Source organism: Coregonus lavaretus (genome assembly GCF_964263955.1).
Source record: "Coregonus lavaretus genome assembly, chromosome: 39".
In the NCBI taxonomy this organism is placed as follows: domain Eukaryota; kingdom Metazoa; phylum Chordata; class Actinopteri; order Salmoniformes; family Salmonidae; genus Coregonus; species Coregonus lavaretus.
This window is the reverse complement of record NC_140026.1, coordinates 24,135,151-24,162,185: the sequence shown is the minus strand read 5'-3', so window position 1 is coordinate 24,162,185 and position 27,035 is coordinate 24,135,151. Positions and strand designations below refer to the sequence as shown.

At 42.9% G+C, this 27,035-nt stretch overlaps 1 protein-coding gene across 2 annotated transcripts in view; it reads left to right on the top strand.

The window, feature by feature from the left end:
* Nucleotides 1-2,818: 2,818 nt before the first annotated feature.
* Nucleotides 2,819-27,035, top strand: part of LOC311113164 (calcium/calmodulin-dependent protein kinase type II delta chain) — a 104,654-nt gene continuing 80,437 nt past the window's right edge. Inside the window, exons 1-2 of one of the 2 annotated variants that reach the window (XM_084156344.1) lie at nucleotides 2,819-3,128; nucleotides 4,223-4,317. In XM_084156344.1, the coding sequence (XP_084012470.1) occupies nucleotides 3,067-3,128; nucleotides 4,223-4,317 (157 nt within the window). In that variant the 5' untranslated portion in view covers nucleotides 2,819-3,066. The remainder of the gene's footprint in view (nucleotides 3,129-4,222; nucleotides 4,318-27,035) is intronic. The other variant, XM_084156345.1, reaches the window with a different exon arrangement.

The following is a 27,035-nucleotide window of genomic DNA, read 5'->3' as shown; positions in this document are numbered from 1 at the left end:
ACATGCAGCCAATGAGCTACTTTGTTTTGCCCGCGATATTTATTACGGCTTCTACTTTTAACATTATGTGCTTTGGCACCCTCATTGCCCCAATATGTCTCTGTCAAAAAAGAGAAAAGTGGACGCAGAGTGCAGAGTGTTCCAAGAAAAATGGTCATCCTATTTAATCACGGAATTGAATGGGAAAGCTGTATGTTTGGTGTGTTCAGAGCATGTTGCAGTGCTGAAAGAATATAACCTTCGTCGCCACTATGTGAGTCTTCATGCCGACAAATATGACAACTTTCAAGGACAGCGGAGATGAGAGAAGGTGAATGAACTGTTTGCGGGTCTGAAGAAACAGCAGTCTGTGTTTACTCACAGCCGAGACATCAGTGACGCTGCAGTGAAAGCTAGCTACCTCATTGCTAATGAAATCGCAGTGGCTTCAAAACCATTTAGTGAGGGTGAATTTGTAAAAACATGCACGATGAAGGCAGCGGAGATTGTGTGCCCTGAAAAGCAGCAGGCTTTTGCAAATATCAGCCTGACAAGAAACACAGTTGCAGACAGGATTTCCGATCTTTCAGTGGATTTGGACAGCCAGTTGAAGCAAAAAGTAAAGTCATTTATTGCGTTTTCGGTTGCAATTGATGAAAGCACGGACATTACAGATGTTGCACAACTGGCCATTTTTTCATCCGCGGAGTTGATGACACATTGACCGTCACCGAGGAGTTCGTGGAGTTGGTGCCGATGACAGATACAACGACAGCAGCTGATATTTTTACCGCACTCGTCGGCGCGCTGGACAGGGTCGGAGTGGACTGGTCCCGCGCTGTCAGCCTGGCTACAGATGGTGCGCCCTCAATGATCGGGAAAAAAGCAGGCGTTGTGACAAAGTTCAGAGAGAAAGTGCAATCTGCAAATGGAGGACGTGATTTTTTGACTTTTCACTGTATTTTGCACCAGGAGGCTTTGTGTTGCAAGTCATTAAAGATGGATAACGTCATGAAGGTGGTCATCCAAACTGTTAATTTCATCCGATCCAGAAGCCTGAATCACCGTCAGTTTGACAGCCTTCTCAGAGAGAAAGACCACATCTATGGCCTGCCATACCACACTGAGGTAAGATGGTTAAGCCGAGGTGCTGTGCTGAGGCGTTTCTTTGATTTACGAGAAGAAATTGAACAGTTCATGGAAGAAAAGGGCAAACCAGTGTTAGAATTTCATTCCGCAGAATGGATGCCGGACCTTGCATTTATGGTGGATGTTACAGAGCACCTGAATAACTTGAACAAACAGCTGCAAGGGCGCAACAAAGTTGTCACGCAGTATTATGACAGCATACGTTCTTTCAAGTTGAAGCTGTCATTGTGGGAGACGCAACTTGCCGGTGGTGATGCAGCTCACTTCCCCTGTCTGAAAAATGTGTGCGCGACCCAACATGTGGCAGACATGAAGCGGTTCAAAGATAAAATAACGGGACTGTTACGGGAGTTTGAGCAACGCTTTCAGATTTATGTTTATATGTTTTTATGTTGATGTGCTATTGTTTTTAATTGATTTTATTTTATTTGTATATTTAACCTATTCTTGACTCTGTGGTTCTTGCACTTGTTTGGGGAACAGGATTTCATTATTTATATCTACATTTCTGCCTGAGAAATGACACCCTGATATAGTTCTGTGATATACTTCTGTGAATCACTGAGGCATTGTGTGTTTGTGTGTTCTTTGTCCTCAGAACTTTCAAATAACTTGAGGTGTTTTATGATTAATAGTGATGTTGTGCTTTTGGACACTGTCCTCAGGCTCCAGCTTTATGTTTATATGTTTTTATGTTGATGTGCTATTGTTTTTAATTGTTTTTATTTTATTTGTATATTTAACCTATTCTTGACTCTGTGGTTCTTGCACTTGTTTGGGGAACAGGATTTCATTATTTCTATCTACATTTCTGCCTGAGAAATGACACCCTGATATAGTTCTGTGATCTGTGAAACAGTTCTGTTAATCACTGAGGCATTGTGTGTTTGTGTTCTTTTTCTTTAGAATTTTCAAATAAACTTGACGTGTTTTATGATTAATAGTGATGTTGTGCTTGTACTATTTTGGACACACTGTCCTCAGGCTCCAGCTTTATGTTGTATGTTGATCGTATTAAAATAAAGAAAACAATCTGAAGTTGTTGTTTTTAAGTTATATATACCATGATTTTTCTGGTCCGGCCCACTTGGGAATAGATTTTCCTCCATGTGGCCCCTGAGCTAAAATGAGTTTGACACCCCTGTTCTAGACGATTCTGTGCTTTCAACTTTGTGGCAACAGTTTGGGGAAGGCCCTTTCCTGTTTCCGCATGACAATACAGAAATGGTTTGTCGAGATTGGTGTGGAAGAACTTGACTGGCCTGCACAGAGCCCTGACCTCAACCCCATCGAACACCTTTGGGTTCAATTGGAACACTGACTGCGAGCCAGGCCTAATCGCCCAACATCAGTGCCTGACCTCACTAATGCTCTTGTGACTGAATGGAAGCAAGTCCCTACAGCAATGTTCCAACATCTAGTGGAAAGCCTTCCCAGAAGAGTGGAGGCTGTTATAGCAGCAAAAGGGGGACCAACTCCATATTAATGCCCATGGTTTTGGAATGAGATGCTCGACGAGCAGGTGTCCACATACTTTTGGTCACGTAGTGTATATAGGCCTCTGTATCTATAGGCCTCTGTACCCTCCGTGAGGGTCCGTGGTTACAGCTAGGGGGAGGGGTTGTACAGTGTTCACACAACCAGGAAGCGCTCGATATAAAAAGTATCGCACCCAAAGCGAAGTGTCAGTAGGCAGACACAGAGAACAGCAGGTCTCGACGTCCCTGACAATCACTTAACTCTCGTGCCAATAACGATTCCTTGATTCGGAAAACGGAGCTGGAAGAGTAAAAAAAACATTTGCTTTTGAATGCTTATTTTGTGAATTTGGTTTATCGTTTGTGCTAGACAATTGTCAATTTGAAACACAGGAGAGAAACTCGAGAGTAGCTGTGAGGTTTACAGTCCGGACCGAGACAGTCTTCCCTCTCCTCTGCCATGGCTTCGACAACCTGTACCAGATTTACCGACGAGTATAATCTCTACGAAGAGCTGGGAAAGTAAGTATTACAATGTTTTCATTTTTTGCCATCTTGATTGCATTATGTTTACGTACTGATGCTCTAAACGAGTGGTTCTTGAGATTACCTGTTACCTGCGTGGTGCACAGAAACCGTTATTGTATTTACATGTTGTCTTCAAATAATGTTCCTAAACTTGTCCTCTCTAAAAGCGTCGTTGCAGTTGTTTTTGATATTTTTACTTATATTTCATGTTTATGTAGTCTTTCACTCGCTCTTGACAAGTCACCGCCCTTTTAGTGGAACAGCCATTGTGTAAGGGCGTTGAAATTCCCAAGTGGTGCGCTGTCGTCTATAAAGCGTAGCGTCCCCAAATTTATGGAAAAATCATCTTTCTTCATAGGTGATGTCATCCCCAGCTCTCAGCAAAATGAAAGTGACATAAATGTGACCTATTGATCTGCTCTTGATTATTATTATCCAATGCCCACGTGTCATTATGCTGTTCTTGCCCTATTTCTAAACAGAAACAAAATAAATAATACTTTTTTCGATAGGAACAATGTCAACACATTGATATGAATGATGGTGCGATAAAAGGGCATTGTAGATCCAAGGGTTACCGTTTTAAATCGTTAACAACAGCCCTCTATCCCTGGGTGACCTGAGTAGATGGCCTTGACATTACTAACTGTAGACTGTCCTACTGTAATAGCACAGGGCGCCTTTGCGGGGGCGGGCACAATTGTGTCACTTGCACTTTCGCTGTCTTCAGTGCTATTTTCAGCGATGTGTCAAGAAGTGGTGCAAGGCTCGAGTGCGTGTAGACTACAACCTGTAGTCTATTTCTCTTTCTTTGGCATTACATGTGCTGGACTATATGCAATACCGCTCAAATCTGACTAGTTGCCTAGGCATCCATGGGTCACCTCTCCTGTCCCACCTGTTTTAAAACGATAGAAACAAATCCTTGTTTTGATTTGTCAAAACTGCGTTTTTATGTCTCAATAAAATGACAATTTAAAGTCAAGTCAATCAGCTTATAAAGTGTAGTGTAACAGTTAATTATACTGAACAGGTGATATAGGGATAGATCCATTGTTTGAGTACTCATCAGTTTTTGTTTCTTAAAGGGGAGCCTTCTCCATAGTGAAAAGATGCATGAGGATCTCCAGCGGACAGGAGTATGCTGCCAAAATCATCAACACAAAGAAGCTATCTGCTAGGGGTATGTGTCTTTACCATGTCTTTGCGGTTTCTGTTGAAAACCACTAAATACCCCAACAACTCCCTGTTATGTCAAGAGTTTTCAGTGAGATACACAGGTGGCGGCTTTTACCTGGTATTTATCTTCAAATTACATGGTAACATGGTACGTACATGGTATGCCAGCGTTTCCCAAACACTGTCCTCGGGACCCCAAGGGGTGCACTTTTTGTTTTTTGCCCTAACAAGACACAGCTGATTCAAATGATTATAGATTATTTGAGTCAGCTGTGTAGGGCAAACACAAAAATGTGCACCCCTTGGGGTCCCGAGGACCGAGTTTGGGAAGCCCTGTGGTATGCAGTTCCAGAGAAGCACCAATTGTTGCCACATACTTTCTCAATAAATACCAGGGGTGGGACCAAGTCACTATTATTCGAGTCACAAGGTACACGTCTCAAGCTGAGTCCCAAGTAGAACGGGTCCAGTCCAAGTCATGCATTCTAAGAGCAAGTCAAGTTTTTTTTCAAGTCAAGTAAAAAAAATATATCTATACCCCCCCCCCCCCCCCCCCCCCCCAAGTGCATTCGGAAAGTATTCACACCCCTTGACCTTTTCCACATTTTGTTACGTTACAGCCTTATTCTAAAATTGATTAAATTGTTTTTTTTCCCTCATCAGTCTACACACAATACCCCATAATGACAAAGCAAAAACAGGTTTATAAATGTTTGCAAATGTATTACAAATAAGCTGAAATATGACATTTACATAAGTATTCAGACCCTTTACTCAGTACTTTGTTGAAGCACCTTTTGCAGCGATTATAGCCTTGAGTCTTCTTGGGTATGATGCTACAAACTTGGGGCGTTTCCCCCGTTCTTCTCTGCAGATCCTCTCAAGCTCTGTCAGGTTGGATGGGGTGTGTTGCTGCACAGCTATTTTCAGGTCTCTCCAGAGATGTTAGATCAGGTTCAAGTCCGGGCTCTGGCTGGGCCACTCAAGGACATTCAGAGACTTGTCCCAAAGCCACTCCTGCGTTGTCTTGGCTGTGTGCTTAGAGTCGTTGTCCTGTTGGAAGGTGAACTTTCGCCCCAGTCTGAGGTTCTGAGTGCTCTGAAGCAGGTTTTCATCAAGGATCTCTCTGTACTTTGCTCCATTAATCTTTCCCTCGATACTGACTAGTCTCCCAGTCCCTGCCGCTGAAAAACATCCCCACAGCATGATGCTGCCACCGTAGGGATGGTGCCGGGTTTCCTCCAGACGTGACGCTTGGCATTCAGGCCAAAGAGGTCAATCTTGTTTTCATCAGACCAGAGAATCTTGTTTCTCATGGTTTGAGAGTCCTTTAGTTGCCTTTTGGCAAATTCCAAGCGGGCTGTCATGTGCCTTTTACTGAGGTGTGGCTTCCGTCTGGCCACTCTACAATAAAGGCCCGATTGGTGGAGTGCTTCAGAGATGGTTGTCCTTCTGGAAGGTTCTCCCATTTGCAAAGAGGAACTCTGGAGCTCTGTCAGAGTGACCATCGGGTTCTTGGTCACCTCCCTGACCAAGGCCCTTCTTCCCCGATTGCTCAGTTTGGTCTGGCGGCCAGCTCTAGGAAGAGTCTTGGTGGTTCCAAACTTCTTCCATTTAAGAATTATGGAGGCCACTGTGTTCTTGGGGACCTTCAATGGTGCAGAAATGTTTTGGTACCCTTCCCCAGATCTGTGCCTCGACACAATCCTGTCTCAGAGCTCTAAGGACAATTCCTTTGATAATGCAGTTGACATGCACTGTCAACAGTGGGACCTTATATAGACAGGTGTGTGCCTTTCCAAATCATGTCCAATCAATTGAATTTACCACAGGTGGACTCCAATCAAGCTGTAGAAACATCTCAAGGATGATCAATGGAAACAGGATGCACCTGAGCTCAATTTCGAGTCACATAGCAAAGGGTCTGAATACTTATGTAAATAAGGTATTTCTGTTTTTTAAATATTTAATACGTTTGCTAAAATGTCTAAACCTGTTTCTATGGGGTATTGTGTGTAGATTGATGAGGAATTGTATTTATTTATTCCATTTTAGAATAAGGCTGTAACGTAACAAAATGTGGAAAAATTCAAGGGGTCTGAATACTTTCCGACTGCACTGTATGTAGATTGACCAAAAAAAACAGCAAACATTTCAACAATAGAGTTTGGAGAGCGCAAGTGGAGAGACATGCCTATGGTGCGTCTTCGCCTCAGTAATAATACAATTTTAACAACAAATTCCAAATGTAAGCTTCATAAGTAAATCATCAATTTCAAGCAATTTTGACATACCAGAAGACGAATAGGCCTCTGCTAGTAATTGTTGCTTGATGCCCAATTGCTGGTGAGCTTGCAAGTAAACAGGTAATACAAAGATCTTTATAACTAACCCAAGATAGACCAGAGCCTGTTGTTTCCAATGAATCGTAGTGGGCAGAACAAGCAAGGAGGTGGGCAGAGCCAAGCACGAGGGCGACGCTGCAAGGGCGACGCTGCGGTTACGGTCTCTGGCTGCATGGAGAGTAATTTACGGAGACTCTGTGAAACAAAATTAGTGACACAATGTTACAAAACCTGGCCAAATCATTTCAAGTCATCAGCTTCAAGTCATAAAATGTGTGACTCGAGTCAACAACTCTGGTACATACCAGCTAAGCTAATGTCACCAAGAAGAATGGGTCATGGCTAGAAGGAATACAGCTTATGTCAAAGTAATATTACATTCTCGCTATGAACTCAGACTTTGAACAGCTAGGTTTGCTGGCTAGCTGGCAACAACAGCCGGGCACTAATACTTAAAATAAAAAAATACATTATTTCAATGGGCGAAGGAAATATAACTTGTAATATTGGTCACCATCTAGATGTCACAGTGACAGGCCTAGCTAATACTGCCCTCGTGATGCATCATGCATGACAACAAGCCGGTGCGAATGACCAGTGCACCGGTGTTGTATCGAGGTGCTTGCCAACGTGAGTTGCTTTCCACTGGGCAGCTGTATCATTAGGTCTCCGGCGGTAGCTAACATGGCCAACTTTTTTCCCTCCCAAAACATATTTATTTAGAGTACGATCGCAGCTTACTCGTGAAATTACTTATTGGTACTGCCGTGATACAGTCTACTCAATCAATGGGGAGAAGGGAGCATGCACGGCAAGCCGGCAGCACCACCCGGGCTCAGTGTCCTTCACGCCCGCTTGCCGAGCACTGCTGTCCCACAGTACAGCGAAGGAAGTAGATAGTGTAGCCATCAGGGTGACTGCTAAAGCACATTGGTTGTAGTGATTTCCACCGCAAATGTACAACTACAGCATTTAACGTCTACATTTTTGTGGAAAAAAAAACGTAACAATTAATTCTTAACACACTCCCAAGTCCCAGCTTCGGCCCGACAAGTTTCAAACTCTCGCAGGAGTTTGACATCACTTTGACATGAGCTGTATCCCTTCTAGCCATGACCAGAAGAATGCTGTATATGGTTCTAATTTGTGATGCAATGCTGAGTGGTCACTTGTCTCAAAGCTTTGTCAGCCTGTGAGAATTACAATACCCCCTCTGACCTCAGTCAATGACAGGAGAATTCTTCAAGACTCTTCTTCATTTTTGGGCTTAACCAATTGACCTGCAAACCAACGTCCCCCATTTTGCTCCTTCTCTTTTGAGGGTACAGTGTACATTCATAACTGTATGAACATGACTCATTTCAGTAGTTGGATGTGGTCAGGCACCGGTTGTGACAATGGTTATCAACGTCTGTCTTTACAGTTCCTGTTTCATTGTGGCGAGGCATAAAATCCTAGTTTATGAGTATGCGAATCATAACAACATCAGTTAACCTGCTTTTGATTTCCGATTAGCAGTACATTATTCACGGTGTAGCCTATTTTGTCACAACCCCAGTCACTATGGGAATGGACCGTGTCTTGGAGGGAAACTACAAGTGGTAGAAATAGACATGCATTCTTCATGACCTTTTGTGTATCTATATACTGGTGCTACTATAGCAAGTCTTTCCTCCATACATTGGACCGCCTGTCTATAATAATAATATGCCATTTAGCAGACGCTTTTATCCAAAGCGACTTACAGTCATGCGTGCATAAATTTGTATATATATATAAAATATATTTTGATTTGTTTAATACTTTTTTGGTTACTACATGATTCCATATGTATTATTTAATAGTTTTGATGTCTTCACTATTATTCTACAATGTAGAAAATAGTACAAATAAAGACAAACCTTTGAATGAGTAGGTGTGTCCAAACTTATGCCTGGTACTGTATATTTATAATTAATTATATTATTATTATCTAATTATAATATTAATAATAAAAATAAATAATATGCCATTTAGCAGACGCTTTTATCCAAAGCGACTTACAGTCATGCGTGCATACATTTATGTGTATGGGTGGTCCCGGGGATCGAACCCACTATCTTGGCGTTACAAGCGCCGTGCTCTACCAGCTGAGCTACAGAGGACCACTGTCTAGGAAGCAGCTCTCTGGCCTTTTTTCTTTTTTATTCTCGCCATCCTTCTCTCTGAGGGAGCTTGTGGGTCGTGGCTCCTGCTATCTGCATGCCATTGTGCATGTCTGATTTCCCTCCACGAGGCTTAACGGGCTGCTGACAGACACACTTAGACACACACACACACACACACACACACAATGTCTCATGGGGAATCGGGGGTTTCCTTGCTGCACATACACTATAGAACAGTCTGCACGGGAGACGGAGGGATAGAGATAAGGGAAGGGGGTGAAGAAAGGGATGGAGTGAGGGATGATTAGGACTAAGAGACAGGAATGGAATTGTATCACAGACAGGAGTTAGACCACATGTCTAGAACAGAACATGAATAAAATGAGCGAGGGAGAACAGTAGGGAAGGAAACAACAGAGCTGGAACGAGGAAGCATTGGCCTATTCCTTACACAATCCCCTTTATGGTTGTGCTGGCTACAGTCAGCAAGGCGACGACTAGATTTGCTGAGGTGATGAATAGAGGGAGGCTTGGGGGGGGGGGGATGTTGGTGAGCGAAATTGTGACACTTGGAGGAGGTGGAAATGGGATGAATTGGAGAGATTGGGGATGGAGGTGAGGAGAGATGGAAAAGGAGAGGGCTAGCTGAGCGATCATGTCTCCCCATTTCTGAACTGAAGGCCACTTTAGAGGAGGGGAAACCCCAGCTCTACTGTCTGTGCCAGATAAACAGGCTGGTTTATGTGGTGATAAACCAAGGCAGTATATCTAAGCTGGAGATCTAGCACCAGCCTTTTGAAATCTTACCCTGCCTAATGGCATTGATTAGGGTACTAATAATGGGCGGTACTGTAGAGTAGTGCTGGGAATTGCCAGGGACCTCACGATACTTAGGTGCCGATACGATATGTATTGTGATTCTCACGATTCTATTTTACATTTTAGTCATTTAGCAGACGCTCTTATCCAGAGCGACTTACAGTTAGTGAATACATTTTATTTTTTATTTTTTATATTAGCCCCCCGTGGGAATCGAACCCACAACCCTGGCGTTGCAAACGCCATGCTCTATCAACTGAGCTACATCCCTGCCGGCCATTCCCTCCCCTACCCTGGACGACGCTGGGCCAATTGTGCGCCGCCCATGAGTCTCCCGGTCGCGGCCGGCTGCGACAGAGCCTGGATTCGAACCAGGATCTCTAGTGGCACAGTTAGCACTGCGATGCAGTGCCTTAGACCACTGCGCCACTCAGGAGGCTATTTCTATATGTATTGCGATTCGGTATAGCGATTTGATGTTCCAAACATATTGCTCACTATCCACTGAGTGTACAAAAGATTAAGAACACCTGCTCTTTCCATGACAGACTGACCAGGTGAATCCAGGTGAAAGCTATGATCCTTTGCTGATGTCACTTGTTAAATCCACTTCAATCTTTGTAGATGAAAGGGAGGAGACGTGTTAAAGAAGGATTTTTAAGCCTTGAGACAATTGAGACATGGATTGTGTATGTATGCCATTCAAAGGGTGAATGGGCAAGACAAAAGATGCCTTTGAACAGGGTATGGTAGTAGGTGCCAGGCGCACCGGTCAAGAACTGCAACGCTGCTGGGTTTTTCACGCTCATCGGTACGCTCAATAGTTTCCCGCGTGTATCAAGAATGGTCCACCACCCAAAGGACATCCAGCCAACTTGACACAACTGTGGGAAGCATTGGAGTCAACATGGGCCTGTGGAACGCTTTCGACTCCTTGTAGAGCATGCCCTGGCGAATTGAAGCTGTTCTGAGGGCAGAAGGAGGGGTTTTATACACTCTGTGTATGTTTACTGCAGAGAGACTAGAGAGTATGAGAACCAGTTTTGATCAGTCAGGAAAATGGTGCTGAAAACATGTCTCACTATTTCAAAAGATTGAGAGCAAGCTATAGGATGATAAATACTGGAGGTTTGGCGCAGGTACAGCCGACTAGCGCTAGCTAACTTTACCTACAGTAGCAAAAGGTATATCTCTGTAACTGTATCCATTTTTCCCCCCATCTCTACTGTAGAGCAGTGTTTCGCAACTCCAGTCCTCGAGTACCCCCAACAGTACATATTTTCGTTGTGGCCCCGGACAAGCACACCTGATTTAACTTGTCAACTAATCATCAAAGACCTTGACATGTTGAATCAGTTGTGTTTGTCCGGGGCCACAACAGAAATGTGTGCTGTTGGGAATACTGGAGGACCGGAGTTGGGAAACACTGCTGTAGAGGGGCAACCTGATGGAGCTTTGTCCTTTGGTTGATCTTTCTTTGTCTATGTCCTTACACAGTGCAGTGTTATTAGACTCCACTGAAAGCAGGGAGAAATGTGGACGTAGTGTATTGGTCTTGGTTCACTGCCCTGCACTGTATTGATTGAGTTAGATCATGTGTTATCAAATCAGTCTGTCCCTGTTATCAAATAAGTTTCTGTTAGTAACTAGTACACTCGTTTTTTATGCGAGTGTGCAGTTGGCATTTTGTCATGATGTGCATGTGTGATGTACCCATGCTTATTTCATTGTGTGTGTGTTTCTCTTTTTCTGTGTACACCACGAGCAGCACACTGCTTTAAAAACAGCAATCTTACTTTATAGGGCGGCGCACAATTGGCCCAGCGTCGTCCCGGTTTGGCCGGGGAAGGCCGTCATTGTAAATAAGAATTTGTTCTTAACTGACTTGCCTAGTTTAAATAAAGGTAAAAAAAATAATGTTTGAGGGAATGAGTTACAGTACTGACATTCAAGGTTACTTCTCCTTGCACTGGGGATTCCCGAAGTGGGTCGTGTAAATTCAGAGGCTCGTTCGATAGTGAGACTCCACAGGGTATAGTCCCTCCCTACTAACCCACACTCCCTTTGGCTCACCAAAATGGACAAACCTATTTTTCCTCACACTCTTCTGTCAATGGATGGGCATTGGGAGTGGAGCTTTTGACTTGTTGCACTTCTATACTCTCTTCAAATCTCTCATTTGGTGATTTCTCACTTCTCTAAATTGGTTCATATTTTACATGTATGGGTTTCTGTGCTGCTTTCTTTGTGGTAAGATGAGGAAGTATCCGTTTTTGGAGCCAACTCTGTCTTATATAAAGTTGTTGATAACATTTCTCTCTTGGTTATGTCAAAGCTAGCAATGAGAACATACTGTAGCTCAAATGCTACTCATCCACAAAGGCAAGCTTGTTTGGTTGACAGTTTAGGCCTACATTGTAAAATATAGGCCAGTGGTCAGACATCAAGCCAGCTATGATTTGATGTGGTTTGTGGAAAAACAGCAGCTAAACAGTCAGTAACAGAGGAAAAGATCAGTTTAAACCACATCAGCCCAGGGCTGTGGAAAAGGCACTGGTAATTGTGCACAACATCCACGCTGCTAGCGGCTCCTGGAAAATACGGACATTTCTCCTGAGTGAAGAATCTTGGCATTGGAGCATGGACTCGCAGGGAACTGATTTAATTCCCATGGAAACAATGAGATTCAAGAAGCTAAACATAGTCCCCGGGGGTTGAAGAGAATGTATGGTTTCCCTCTTTGTTCCGTTAGTCCAAGACTAGTCCTGGAGCTGATGTAGGGCCCTATTAAAATCTGCGATGTGGATGGAATCACGGAATCCAGACATTAAAACGTAATTCAACAATATTCAAAAATGTAGTGAACTTGGTAGGGAATCAATTAAATGTATTGAGAATTTATTAATTTGCCCAAATGTATCATAAGACATGAACAGAATGCATCAGTGATTCATTTGCGTTTCCTGCCCACATCTACCACTTTGTGTAGCCGTTAGCAATGATGCTAATGAAAACAGTCTTTTGGGAGATGGAAAGGCTTTCCCAAAAACCTTCTCAATTTAAAGTTAACTACAAAGTAGCCTAACCTGGTAGAATGATCACAATTATTTGCATCAATCCAGGGTATTTGTTTAGCAACTCTACCATCACGTGCGCTACAAAAACACTGCTAAACAATAGCCTCTTGCTAGGTGCGCACTTGAATTAAAGGGTAACTACACCAAAATCAAGATCTCTGAGATTTTTCCCAAGCATTGTTGTGGACTTAGAACATCCAATTAAAAAATATATATATTATATAAAAATGTTTTGAGTGATCCTGAAACTGGGAAGATTCCGAAACCTGGAAAAACTAAACGGAATTAGGCAAAAAATAAAACAGATTTTGTAGGGCTCTACTGATTCTTTGTTGTTTATGAAATACGTCCTTCAGTAAACTTGGCCATAGATATTGTAGACCCTGGGGTCATTTAGAAGCACATTTAGCACAGACAGCCGCCATCATCTCAGATGAGGTCTATTTCTCTATATGTTATAAGCAGTAGAATCACTCCTGACTTGTGCCTATCCTACTAGGCTCTGTCAGGCTCATTTTCTGCCAATGAGAGGGGTGTAGGCTCACCCTCAGACATGTGTTGATTACCCAACCAGACCATAGAGGGTTATCCCCCTAGAGTCGATTTTCGCGGCCCCACATACATCTAATTAGCATAATAAAAAAGTCCCCATAGAAATCTGTCAGATAAGCTAGAGATATCCGTTTTTTGCACTGGATGCATCTGTCTACTGCATCCGCCGACGTAGCACTTCAGCATCTGCAGTAAAAGGTGACAACTATTATGACCCCTCTATGGAAAGATGAGACTCTCACGAACTTGATGGTGGACGCCCAAGGCCTCACAAGACTCGTCTAAAGGTCCGTTGGTACCAGTTAAAAAAATGAATGGAAGTATTTATGGAGGCTGTTTAGTGCCAAAAATAAGGGGTTAAATATTAATATTAGTTGTTTCCTGATCTTTCTTGTCTCTCAGATCGTGGACTGACACTTCAGAACAAACTTCCTTTTGATGTTTTTTGGGGACTAACTGTTGTTCAATGCGTTTGTATGGGCTAATAGCAGTAAGGCCAAATTAAATTTTTCATCAGGGCTTAGACTGTACAGGGTTAAACCCTAACTCGCGCGCACATACAGCGCCCATCATAAATCAAAATCCCACTGGCCTGTGCCTTGGCTCATCCTTCGATCCCAGTCTGACCAATATGGCAGACCTTGGTGTTTGGGAATACCCTGTTCACACCACCATGAATACAGATTATTCGATCACCCCAAAGCCTATGACATATCCTCCTCAGAGCCCTAAATTTACCATGAAAGATTTGACTGCCTTTCTCAGCTTTCTATTTCATACCACTTTCATTTAGTGAATGGACCTCATTTCTATTATGGGGAAATGGGACACTAGCTGTGCTGTGAGGTCCCCAAGGTGTGAGGGATTTTTTCTTCACTCCGTTGCATGGCTATATATCTGTCTCTCTCATTCTCTCTCTCACGGCCGGGGGGGGGGGGGGGGGGGGGGGGGGGGGTTGAGTCATAAATGGTATCCGTGTCACCAGGGAAAGAGCAGATGGAGTTGTGGTGTTTTTTTTAATCTCCAGGTTATTTTTGTTGATTCATTCTTTGTAAATCTGAATGGATTTGTGTAAGAGCCAAGCCCGCGGTCCATTTAACCCTCATATTCCATTCAAGAGAATAAGTGTAATAACAAAAGGAAAGCTGCAACGTTTGGCATGGTGTCAGGAGAACATTGTCTCTGTGTCTGTGCTGCGTTGCAGGCCTGCATGGGCAGGCTAAAAATATCTCATTAGACAACAGAGGGAAAGAGGGGGAGGAACAGTAGGGAGAGAGGGAGATGATGTCAGTCAATGATGAACTATCAGAATGAACAAAATACTCAGAGCCTTGGCAAAGCCATTTCATATTTGGCTGCGTAATGTTCAATGAATGACTGAATCAATTAATCAAATGTATTTGTAGGCCTTTTATTTCTAGCCTGAATCGGGTCACATGCGAATTGCTATATGTTCCGGGTTCTTGATAGTGTCACTCTAGTTCTACCCAACCGTGACGAGAACAGTCGTGGGTGAAGATGCATCAGGGAAGAGACGGGGAGAGATCAGAACAGCATGAAAGATACATGATTAGACGAGCACAGTGCAGAGGAGCGCACCACGCCTGGGCCACATGTGCATCAGAACATGTTATTAGCCGCCATGTTGACGGAAATTGCTTAAACAAATAAAATAAAATTGCAGAGATGGATCGTGGTCCTCTGTAGCTCAGCTGGTAGAGCACGGCGCTTGTAACGCCAAGGTAGTGGGTTCGATCCCCGGGACCACCCATACACAAAAAATGTATGCACGCATGACTGTAAGTCGCTTTGGATAAAAGCGTCTGCTAAATGGCATATTATTATTATTATTATTATCCTGGGTTTGGCGTATCATTGGCGTGGAGGATGGGTTTCAAACACTGTCTCCTGTGCTTTAAGGAAATAAAATATGCATCTCGCCTGTCCTTATCGGTCATGAAATCCAGACATTTTGTCATTAATTTTGTTTGTGGCAGACCTTTTGAATGTCTGTATTGTCATTTAGATGATAAAGCCATGAAATGTATAGTTCGTCGCCAAGGAGCTGTTGATCACTTGAATCTAAAGCTCAGACGAGGTGGCCGTCATCAATGAGAGTTCGTTACCAGTGTCTCATTGTGAATTATAACTGATTAATATTTGTGGATAATGCGCCACTTGTTTCCAAGCCCTATACAGATCAGTCTATCAGATATCCTCTATCCCATCACTGCTAATACAAAAACATTGACAAACAGGCCGATCAGGTGTCAGAGCGAGCGAGGGATTTGGTTTTTTATATCTTTCACCTGTTTCTCTTCTTTTCTCTCTCCTCCCCTTCGCCTGTTTCCAAGCTCATTTGCGTCACATTTTTCTGTGTGTGTGTGTGTGCTCTGTCTATTTTCAGACCTGACGTACACTCCCCTAGGAGCACTAGGCTACGCTAGCTAGCTCCAGCACCGTACCACTACACCACAGCCTGCCTGGCACGAGCACTCCTTTTATATAATATACAAAAACAGCTGAAATCAAAGTTGATTCAGAAAAACAGTAATTGTTTTTTCCGCGGAGGGATTTTCAGTACATGCCATAGAACAGAGATATTCTGGGGAAAAAAGAGACTCTGCTTGTACCGTGTGATGTTTGATTTGCGTTATTTTGCGTAACCACACACATGCGCACACACACACTGTGCATCACATCAAACCGTACCCCAGGTCCTGTCTACGTAAGCCTAAGGTGCTGCCAAGCCTGTCATCCCTGATCGATCCGTATTTTTTTCCTCCCTCTGTCTATTTCCACCTGTGGAGGGATAACAGTGAGCTTTCCCCTGGGCTTCAGTCTAAATCCTTATTTAGGAAAGTAGGCCAGGGAACTTGGGGGGGGTGGCAGGGCTCCGTTAATTAGAGCTTCTTTGTCTGGGAGATGGGGACGAGGGACGGAGGGGGCGCTCCACAAGTGCCCAGAGGTGATCTCGCACTCTTAATGAATGATGGCACCCTTCACCGGGCCTTCTAGGCTTAGGCGTCTATGGCCTTTTCTCATTTTGGCAAAAGCCCGTTCTCCACCCTCTCTCCTCCGTGACCCGGAAACTGATAAGTGGTCGAGGAGATGTCAGTTCATTAGTAGGCGAATGGAAGTGTCCTCCCCTACTCGATAGCCATCTTTCATTGAATATAGTCATGTGTATACTATCAGAGTTCCTCGCGGAAGAGTTTTGAAATCTGCCACACCCTCTTTGAATCAGCTTTTGTTTTGTCAGAGGAGAAAAGCTTGCACACGTTTTAAAACGATGAGCAGCACATTGTTTTTATCTATAAAATGTATTGCACAACTAAAGATGTATTTTGTGATCCACCCCTGCTAGTGCATTTCTGTCCACATTCCCTCTCCTCGCCGCCTCTCCTCGATTTACCTTTTTCAAAAGGAGGCAAAAAAGGATGCAACTCTAATTGAGAAAAGGCCATTGTTTCTCTCACATTTTTTCTCTCGCTCTCTGAGAGAGACACAGGACTAGTGGAATGGAAACTTTCAGGGGATCATTCTTTTTCATTGACCTCTGACCCTTGGTGTTTTTTGTTCTCCTTAGGGCTGATGGGAGATGGGTTATGTGTAAATGTGTTCTACGTGCAGGAAGAACAGTAAAAACACACCGCAGTAATGAGACTCTGAGAAAATATTTTTATAGATGGAATATGACGTGTCGAGGATATGCCTTTTCAACACCAGTCATCATCTGTCATGCATTTCCTCTGTTATTCTTCCAAACAGCGTTCCAGCCGTTCATACAGCTGTTAGGTGGCTTATTCTAGCTTATGTTCCAAGCCGAGACTGTCAAACACACTCCTTAATACAAGTGGAACATATCCATTCTCCTTCACCCTGCCGCCACCTTAGAAAGCACTACCCTCATCTGGATTCAAGTATTCATGGGACTGTTATTCCAGCCTTCTCTGCTGAGGTGAAAGGAGTTCTCCCAATTAGCACTGGGTTTGTCCTTGACAAGGCCATGCTTTTTAATTTCGAAGCAAAATATGTGATGTGTGTGTGCGCGAATGGCTCATCATCATGGGGTCAGAGACCCCTACCTCCCCCCTTGCTGAACAGGAAATGCGTCATAGATACTGTATCTATCTTATAGGTGTATGAGTTGGAACTGGTTGAGTGTCTAGTATATATTCACATTCATTATAGGGGCACTTTTCTCATCACCCATGGAGCTGACTTGAGTATGATGACACTGCTTATGGCAATACTCAGCAGGAACTTTGTATCTGTCAAACAAAACCGACGGCTGCTATAGACCGTTGAAGAGATGCAGCACCACATGCTTCTGTAGATATGTTTAGTAGATGCATATGTGTTCTCTCACGTGCATTGCTTATGTAACCTACATCTGATCCCATACTGTATAAATCTGTGATCGTCGTCACCGCCTCTTATGCTACATTACTATGCTACATTACTCCAATAAGAGAGCATTCTGTATCCCTCGTACAATGTCTATTCTGTTCATGAGCCACATTGTCTTCCCAGAGCTTTGAGCCGAGCCTCTGTTACCTCATACAAAATGTTACAATTCAGATAAGTTCAGGCAATGTTCCATCGCTAATGACCCCTATGTGGTAGACCGGCCCCCTCAAGCTCTCCCTGGGTAATTAACTGTTCACACTGGGGCTAATTAAGGGGTTCTAATGATGCATCACTCACCCAGAGACCAGACTTGCTGTAAAAGCTACTCTTGGAGCGACAGAACAGTTTGTGACCCATTTTCCTTTGTGTACCCAGCCAACGTAGTGCCAGAGTGTCAGGGAAACTGAGAGCAGGCATGATCACGGTGACAGCTTGTTCTCTCTCTCTCTCTCTCTCCATATTGACCGGGTGTGAGACTAGAGAACTAAAGTAAAGTACTGTCATTCTGTCAACAAAGCAAGACGAGCTGTGTCTGTTAGGATATCTGTAATGGCAGGTTTGTCTCACACCGTTCTAGGTGAGGTCAAGCAACCTAGTTGATTGTGTCTTTCTTAATGATGAGCTCTCAATCAGGGATTATTCAAATCTACAACCCGGTGGGTGACAAGCATGACCCCTTAACCAGTGATTTACAGGGATCGTGGATGTAGAATCATATGCTTCTCAGTGATTGCATATCATTACAACCTGTTGGAATACCTCCCATAAGCGAAGCTAGTACAGAATTCTATGACCTCCAAGATGAGTCCATTCGAGAGGATAACCTGAACCCCATGACAAAGAAAAATCCCCCTTGCTTTGCAAAACTCCTGAGAGCCATTGTTATTGGGAATCTGTCTCAATGAGGTTCAAGTGGACCTCAATGGGAAGGCCTAGTCAGTGATCAGATGAAACTGTAGAGTAGTATAGACTGAGGAAGAAGAGATGGTGGCAAGATGGAGTTGAGAAATGGGCAGAGAGCGAATGCAGGTAGACTTACATTTACATTATTTAGCAGACGCTCTTATCCAGAGCGACTTACAGGAGCAATTAGGGTTAAGTGCCTTGCTCAAGGGCACATCGACAGATTTTTCACCTTGTTGGCTCGGGGATTAGAACCAGCGACCTTTTGGTTACTGGTACAACGCTCTTAACCACTAAGCTACCTGCCGCCCCAAGACTTACTTACAGAAAGATGAAGAGCGGGATGAGAGAGGCCAGAGTGCAATCGCCATCAGGACCCAATCCTAATATTAATACGCCATCCACCTTCCACTGTCTCACTACAGAGTCTCCTTAAGTCTCCTGAGTGGCGCAGTGGTCTAAGGCACTGCATCGCAGTGTTAGCTGTGCCACTAGAGATCCTGGTTCGAATCCAGGCTCTGTCGCAGCCGGCCGCGGCCGGGAGACTCATGGGCGGCGCACAATTGGCCCAGCGTCGTCCAGGGTAGGGGAGGGAATGGCCGGCAGGGATGTAGCTCATTTGATAGAGCATGGCGTTTGCAACGCCAGGGTTGTGGGTTCGATTCCCACGGGGGGCCAGTATGAAAAAATATATATATATATGTATTCACTAACTGTAAGTCGCTCTGGATAAGAGCGTCTGCTAAATGACGTAAAATGTAGAGAGTGGGTCAAGTGAATAAATGCAGCACTCTGAGCCTAGTGTGGTTCTGTCTGCAAAGACACATGGTGATAAGAAGGAGAGGAAGGATATTTGTATGGGTACAATATCTCAACGGACAGGTAGAAAGGGGAAGGGAGAGAGGAGGCATAGAGGGATAAGAGGAAGTGTGTGGGTGAAATGGGATTGCTCCGTGAATGTAACCTAGACTAGTTGCCTCATGGTGAGCACACTAAGAACAAAGAGCATGAGTAGGAGGTCAAGAAAGGCAAATCAATAGTTTCTCACAAGAACTAGGACTAGAAAGTGTTTGTGGTGCGTTTTACTTTTTCTTGCCCAGGTGTAAATGTCCTCACCTGTACTGTTGGACCACTGTCCTCATTCCTGTTCTGCGACCGTTTGTAGTATGAGTCAGGCCCGCTAATCATTTACTTTTATAGGCTCTCTACTAAGCACACTCGTGGCTAGGGCTGGGTGATATGGCCAAGATATCATATCACAATATTTTTCACATTTTGTGTTTTGGAATAATAATTTGTTAATTTGCTTTGTTGTGAATGACCCTAGGGTGGTAACATAGACATTATGAGTGATTTCAATGGGGCTTTCTCCATTCTGATTTGTTTTATACCGTTCAATCAAACTTTAACCAAAAGTTGATATCATTTGAGATCATTTCCACACTGCCACGTAGTGCTGCACCATATGGCCAAAAAATCTAGGCCTCATTTCTAACCAACTATTGCAGTTGTGATTTGACTTGTGATTTAGATCAAAACACTTGCGTGAACTGTTGGAATCATGGAAATATGACGATTAGTCTAAATCCATAGTTAGAACGTAATAGTGGGCACTTTGAATAGTGCTTGACATGACAATGAATGATAAAAGCCAGGGAGGCGTTCATAGAATCAGGAATTGGAATACTAATGGTCTCTCTATGGAGGCGTTATTATGACAGGGTAGGGACCATTGTGTTGGTCAGTGTTTCCCAGGGGAGTGAGACCCTAATCTTTGGCTACATTAAATGTTTTCTCTTACTTCATGTCCAAACACATTCATGCTTCGCCTATTCCTCTCGGATACAGTTGCACAAACAACATGCTGATTTAGGCCTACACCAGCACTGGTATCAGGCTGTATTAGTTAGCTACGTTTGCTCTGACTCAGTACATTTATTAGCTAGCTAACTAGCGATTAGCATTAGTGGCTAACAATTTACTTTAGCCAAAACTTGCTAAGAAAAGACAAATTAGCTGTTTGCAGTCACTAAGATACACAAACTAATAGTGTAATTATAGAACGCTTGTGGATTTACTACTCGTGGTTACGGTTTGCTACCTATGGATACCTTAGCCAACACCACATTTTGGTCCTAACCACTGCTATCTGCTGTTGCCGTGTCCACTGGTCCACCACCTTGACCATCACTTCCCAATGCTGTTCAAAGCCTACTCTAAGTAATATGCTGTATCCAGACCCAGACTTCTGTATCACAAATCCAGACAGTAATTCTAACATTCCCAGGTTGATCTCCTTAGAGATGGTGTAAACACACACCACAGCTGGAATGTGCTCTCTGTGTATTTTAGCTTTAGGTTGTTTAACTTTGTTTATATTTCAGCCCAAATGTCCTGCCAAATTCAGTCTGATTGCTGTGGCGATCAGCATTTCTTACAATGTGTCCGACTCTGCTTTCTAGAGTGTTGCTGGATGTTCAGAGTTGCAAAATGGATTTAGCTGGCTGGTAGGCTATTGCACTGTGGACCTACAGTGTCTTTGATATTGATATGCCATTTGCCTGTTTGGCTTCCATGTGCTCATCACTTACAACCACACTCATTAAATGTGAATGCAGTTGATCTTGATGCTAAAAACTGGTTTATCCTCCCTCTTTGTTTCGCTCCCATCTGTTTTTGGCCTAGCCTCTGATGCTTTTTTCCATCCAGCCATCATATACTTGCTGGCTCTCCGTTAGGGAACTTTCTCTTTTTTTTCTTGTCTTTGGTGTGATGATTGGGGGAGATCTCAAGGAACAGATGGCAGCTAGCAGGTCGAGCTAAACTCTCAGGCCATGCAGATAAACTGAACCGATTCAACCCAGAATTCCAGAACAGAACGCAGCCAGGGATGTCTGCTTTCCAGTATGTTTCGAGTTTCCCAAAATGGAATCCCAATGTCATAGTTGGTGCCTGCCTATGAAAACTAGATGTAGAATGTATTTTGTGATCACTTCCATTAGCAAGTCTTTGAAAAACGTATTCTGGATTGCTTGGAGTAACTGTGACCCTCTTGCCTTTGCGACAATATATTTGATTTCAAATTGTGGAAGAAGCTTTGGTTATTTTCAGGAGATTTTCAAGAGATCTTTTTTTAACCAAAGCTATAGCCTTTTTCTTATTTTGAGCCTCTTGGCAGAGAATCTCACCAGGTAATTGAGGTCACTCCGTGGTGACCTAGCCTTTTGACCCCTAACATCTTCCTCCGATGCTGTGCCACCACCAGTCAACACTACGGGCCACCGCACCTGCCGTGTCTCACACCATCCTACTGTATTGGTCACTTTAGACCTCAGGTGCGATGAGGAAAATAACTTGTGCCTGTAAGAGGGGGAAAAAAAACAATGGGTCCTTTTAGAATGTTGTGCTAGCTATGTTCGCTTAAGCGTTGGCCACCGTCTCCCATTTCCTGAAAATGAGGGTTCTGTCCTGTATGCAAATGCTCTGTCCGTGTGGTTGGAGAAGAGCCTGTATGCTAGCTACGCATCACTTACTGTCACCTATGAATGGAAATCTGCACTTTGAATACAGAAATCGAAATAGCCACAGGCCCAAAAATAACTAACCTTTCTGTGTAGCTTTAATGAACAAAAGCAGACTTGTCTTCGGTACCTTATGACTCACTGAAACTCACTTTTTTTTTACTTTTCAGATTATGGAGGAAAGGTTTCTCATTCAACTTTATTCTTGAAATTATACAGGTCACAGTCAGAAGCAATTTGAGATAATTGAGGTTGTTGCACACCGTTGTGGTCCTCTGTAGCTCAGCTGGTAGAGCACGGCGCTTGTAACGCCAAGGTAGTGGGTTCGATCCCCGGGACCACCCATACACAAAAAAATAAAAATAATCTATGCTCGCATGACTGTAAGTCGCTTTGGATAAAAGCGTCTGCTAAATGGCATATTATTATTATATTATTATTATTATTGTCAAGCTGAACAGCCTCCAGTTGAAGGTGACTCAGTTCTGCGATGTCAATTGGAGAGAGCTGGAGGTTTGTGTGTGTGTGTGTGTGTGTGTGTGTGTGTGTACATGCACACAAGTTAATGCACTGCCTATTTGTGTTCATATCTCTTTTGATTAGCTTGTCCTATAGGTTGTTATCAATAATACGTCAATATGTGTAGAGCATATCGATTACACCTGTTAGTCTTTTTGTGATACCCAATTGGTAGTTAGTGTTGTCCCATTGCTGCAACTCCCGTACGGACCAGAGCTATTTTCAAGTCTTGCCATAGATTTTCAAGCATATTTAAGTCAAAACTGTAACTAACTAGGCCTCTCAGGAACATTCAATGTCGTCTTGGTAAGCAACTCCAGTGTATATTTGGTCTTGTGTTTTAGGTTATTGTCCTGCTGAAAGGTGAATTTGTCTCCCAGTGTCTGTTGTAAAGCAGACTGAACCAGGTTTTCCTCTAGGGTTTTGCCTGTGCTTAGATCTATTCAATTAATTTTTATCCTGAAAAAACTCCCTAGTCCTTGCCAATAACAAGCATACCATAACATGATGCAGCCACCACCATGCTTGAAAATATGAAGAGTGGTACTCAGTAATGTGTTGTTGGATTTGCCCCAAACATAATGCTTTGTATTCAGGACATAGTTAATTTATTGACCACATTTTTTGCAGGTTTACTTTATTGCCTTGTTGCAAATTGTATTCTTTACAGGCCTTCACTCTGTCATTTAGGTTAGTATTGTGGAGTAACTACAATGTTGTTGATCCATCCTCAGTTTTCTCCTATCACAGTCATTAAACTCCTTAAATGTTTTAAAGTCACCATTGGCCTCATGGTGAAATCCCTGAGTAGTTTCCTTCCTCTCCAGCAACTGAGTTAGGTAGGATGCCTGTATCTTTGTAGTGACTGGGTGTATTTATTGATACACCATCCAAAGTGTAATTAAGAACCTCACCATGCTCAAAAGGATATTCAATGTCCGTTTTATAATTTTTTACCAATCTACCAATAGTTGCCCTTTTGTGAGGCATTGTAAAACCTCCCTGGTCTTTGTGGTTGAATCTGTGTTTGAAATTCACTGCTCGATTGAGGGACCTTACAGATAATATGTGGGGTACAGAGAGGAGGTAGTAATTCAAAAATCATGTTCAACACTATTATTGCACACAGTAAGTCCATGCAACTTATTATGTGACTTGTTAAGCAAATGTATTATCCTGAACTTTTTTAGGCTTGCCATAGCAAAGGGCTTGAATACTTATTGACTCAAGACATTTACATTACATTTACATTTTACATTTTAGTCATTTAGCAGACGCTCTTATCCAGAGCGACTTACAGTTAGTGAATACATATCTTTTTATTTTTTTATACTGGCCCCCCGTGGGAATCGAACCCACAACCCTGGCGTTGCAAACGTCATGCTCTATCAACTGAGCTACATCCCTGCCGGCCATTCCCTCCCCTACCCTGGACGACGCTGGGCCAATTGTGCGCCGCCCATGAGTCTCCCGGTCGCGGCCGGCTGCGACAGAGCCTGGATTCGAACCAGGATCTCTAGTGGCACAGTTAGCACTGCGATGCAGTGCCTTAGACCACTGCGCCACTCAGGAGCATTTCAGCTTTTTGTTTTTTATTAATTTATAAACATCTCTAAAAACATAATTCCACTTTGACATTATGGGTTATTGTGTTTAGGCCAGTGACACACCCATCCATTTTAAATTCAGGCTGTAACACAACAAAATGTGGAGAAAGTCAAGGGGTGTGAATACTGTACCACTGTTTAGCCAACTGTACAAGGTTTCTACCGGTAACTTGTAAACATTATCAGCTAACAGTACATCGGCAAATGCGCCCTTCTGCTGCTTGACAGGCAGAGCCCACAAAGGATGGGACATGAACCTAAATAACTTTCATTTTATATCACTCAAAAATCAAATTAATGGTGGCCAATATTGAGAGAGATCGTCAGGCTACACTCACGTATCTGAAATTACATGGTCAATTGATGTACTGGTCATGAAAAGTATGCAGTTACTTGTCTTGCTGTATACCTCTGTAGAAATGTGTAGTTCTGACTATGCTCTTTAAGAGGTGAGATTACAACCAAATGGTTAACATTTATATAACAATCCCTTGAAAATGTCACACAGTTCTCAATGGTTTTAGCAGAGCGGGGGTGTATCCTTGCCCCCGAGCATGCAAATTGAACGTTCGGCACCTTATTGTGACATTTTCTTGATAATGACCTACAGTACCAGTCCAAAAGTTTGGACACACCTACTCATTCAAGGGTTTTTATTTATTTTTACTATTTTCTACATTGTAGAATAATAGTGAAGACATCAAAACTATGAAATAACACATATGGAATCATGTAGTAACCAAAAAAGTGTTAAACAAATCAAAATATATTTTATATTTGAGATTCTTCAAATAGCCACCTTTTGCCTTGATGACAACTTCGCACACTCTTGGCATTCTCTCAAACAGCTTCAGCTGGAATGCTTTTCCGACAGTCTTGAAGGAGTTCCCATATATGCTGAGCACTTGTTGGCAGCTTTTCCTTCACTCTGCGGTCCGACTCATCCCAAACCATCTCAATTGGGTTGAGGTCGGGGGATTGTGGAGGCCAGGTCATCTGATGCAGCACTCCATCACTCTCCTTGGTAAAATAGCCCTTACACAGCCTGGAGGTGTGTTGGGTCATTGTCCTGTTGAAAAACAAATGATAGTCCAACTAAGCCCAAACCAGATGGGATGGCGTATCGCTGCAGAATGCTGTGGTAGCCATGCTGGTTAAGTGTGCCTTGTATTCTAAATAAATCACAGACAGTGTGACCAGCAAAGCACCCCCACACCATAACACCTCCTCCTCCATGCTTTACGGTGGGAAATACACATGCAGAGATCATCTGTTCACCCACACCGCGTCTCACAAAGCCACAGCGGTTGGAAACAATCTAATTTGGACTCCAGACCAAAGGACACATTTCCACTGGTCTAATGTCCATTGCTCGTGTTTCTTGGCCCAAGCAAGTCTCTTCTTCTTATTGGTGTCCTTTAGTAGTGATTTATTTGCAGCAATTCGACCATGAAGGCCTGATTCACACACTCTCCTCTGAACAGTTGATGTGGAGATGTCTGTTACTTGAACTCTGTGAAGCATTTATATGGGCTGCATTTTCTGAGGTTGGTAACTAATGAACTTATCCTCTGCAGCACAGGTAACTCTGGGTCTTCCATTCCTGTGGCGGTCCTCATGAGAGCCAGTTTCGTCATAGCGCTTGATGGTTTTTGCGACTGCACTTAAATAAACTTTCGAAGTTCTTGACATTTTCCGTATTGACTGACCTTCATGTCTTAAAGTAATGATGGACTGTCGTTTCTCTTTGCTTATTTGAGCTGTTCTTGCCATAATATGGTATTTTACCAAATAGGGCTATCTTCTGAATATTCCCTACCTTGTCACAACACAAAGGATTTGCTCAAACGCATTAAGAAGGGAATAAATTCCACAAATTCACTTTTAAGAAGGCACACCTGTTAATTGAAATGCATTCCAGTTGACTACCTCATGAAGCTGGTTGAGAGAATGCCAAGAGTGTGCAAAGCTGTCATCAAGGCAAAGGGTGGCTACTTTGAAGAATCTGAAATATATAAAATATATTTTGATTTGTTTAACACTTTTTTGGTTACTACAGGATTCCATATGTATTATTTAATAGTTTTGATGTCTTCACTATTATTCTACAATGTAGAAAATAGTAAAAATAAAGACACACCTTTGAATGAGTAGGTGTGTCCAAACTTTTGCCTGGTACTGTATATTTATAATTAATTATATTATTATTATCTAATTATAATATTAATAATAAAAATAAATAATATGCCATTTAGCAGACGCTTTTATCCAAAGCGACTTACAGTCATGCGTGCATACATTTTTGTGTATGGGTGGTCCCGGGGATCGAACCCACTACCTTGGCGTTACAAGCGCCGTGCTCTACCAGCTGAGCTACAGAGGACCACATTAACCCATTACACACAGAGAGAGTCTGGGAGTGTGTGTGTGTGTATGTGTGTGTGTGTGTGTGTGTGTGTGTGTGTGTGTGTGTGTGTGTGTGTGTGTGTGTGTGTGTGTGTGTGTTTTCTGCAATTAGACTTAGTATTCTGCCCTTGCAAAAGAGTCCCCTTCTTAAGCTTAGCAGATGAAACTGTAGTATTACATGATTTATTACCACCAGTTTGTAGGTACAGTATTAGAAACGGAGTAAAACTGAAATAGAAGAGAGAAAACAACCATAAGTAAGAGGATACTGAATACTAAGCTTCATTCTCAATAATGGCACAGCATGTATTTTTACGTATGTTATAATATTATCATAAACTCAGAAATATGCTGCCGTATGCAAAAATATTTCCCAAACATGGCAAGATCAATTACATAGAACATATACAGGA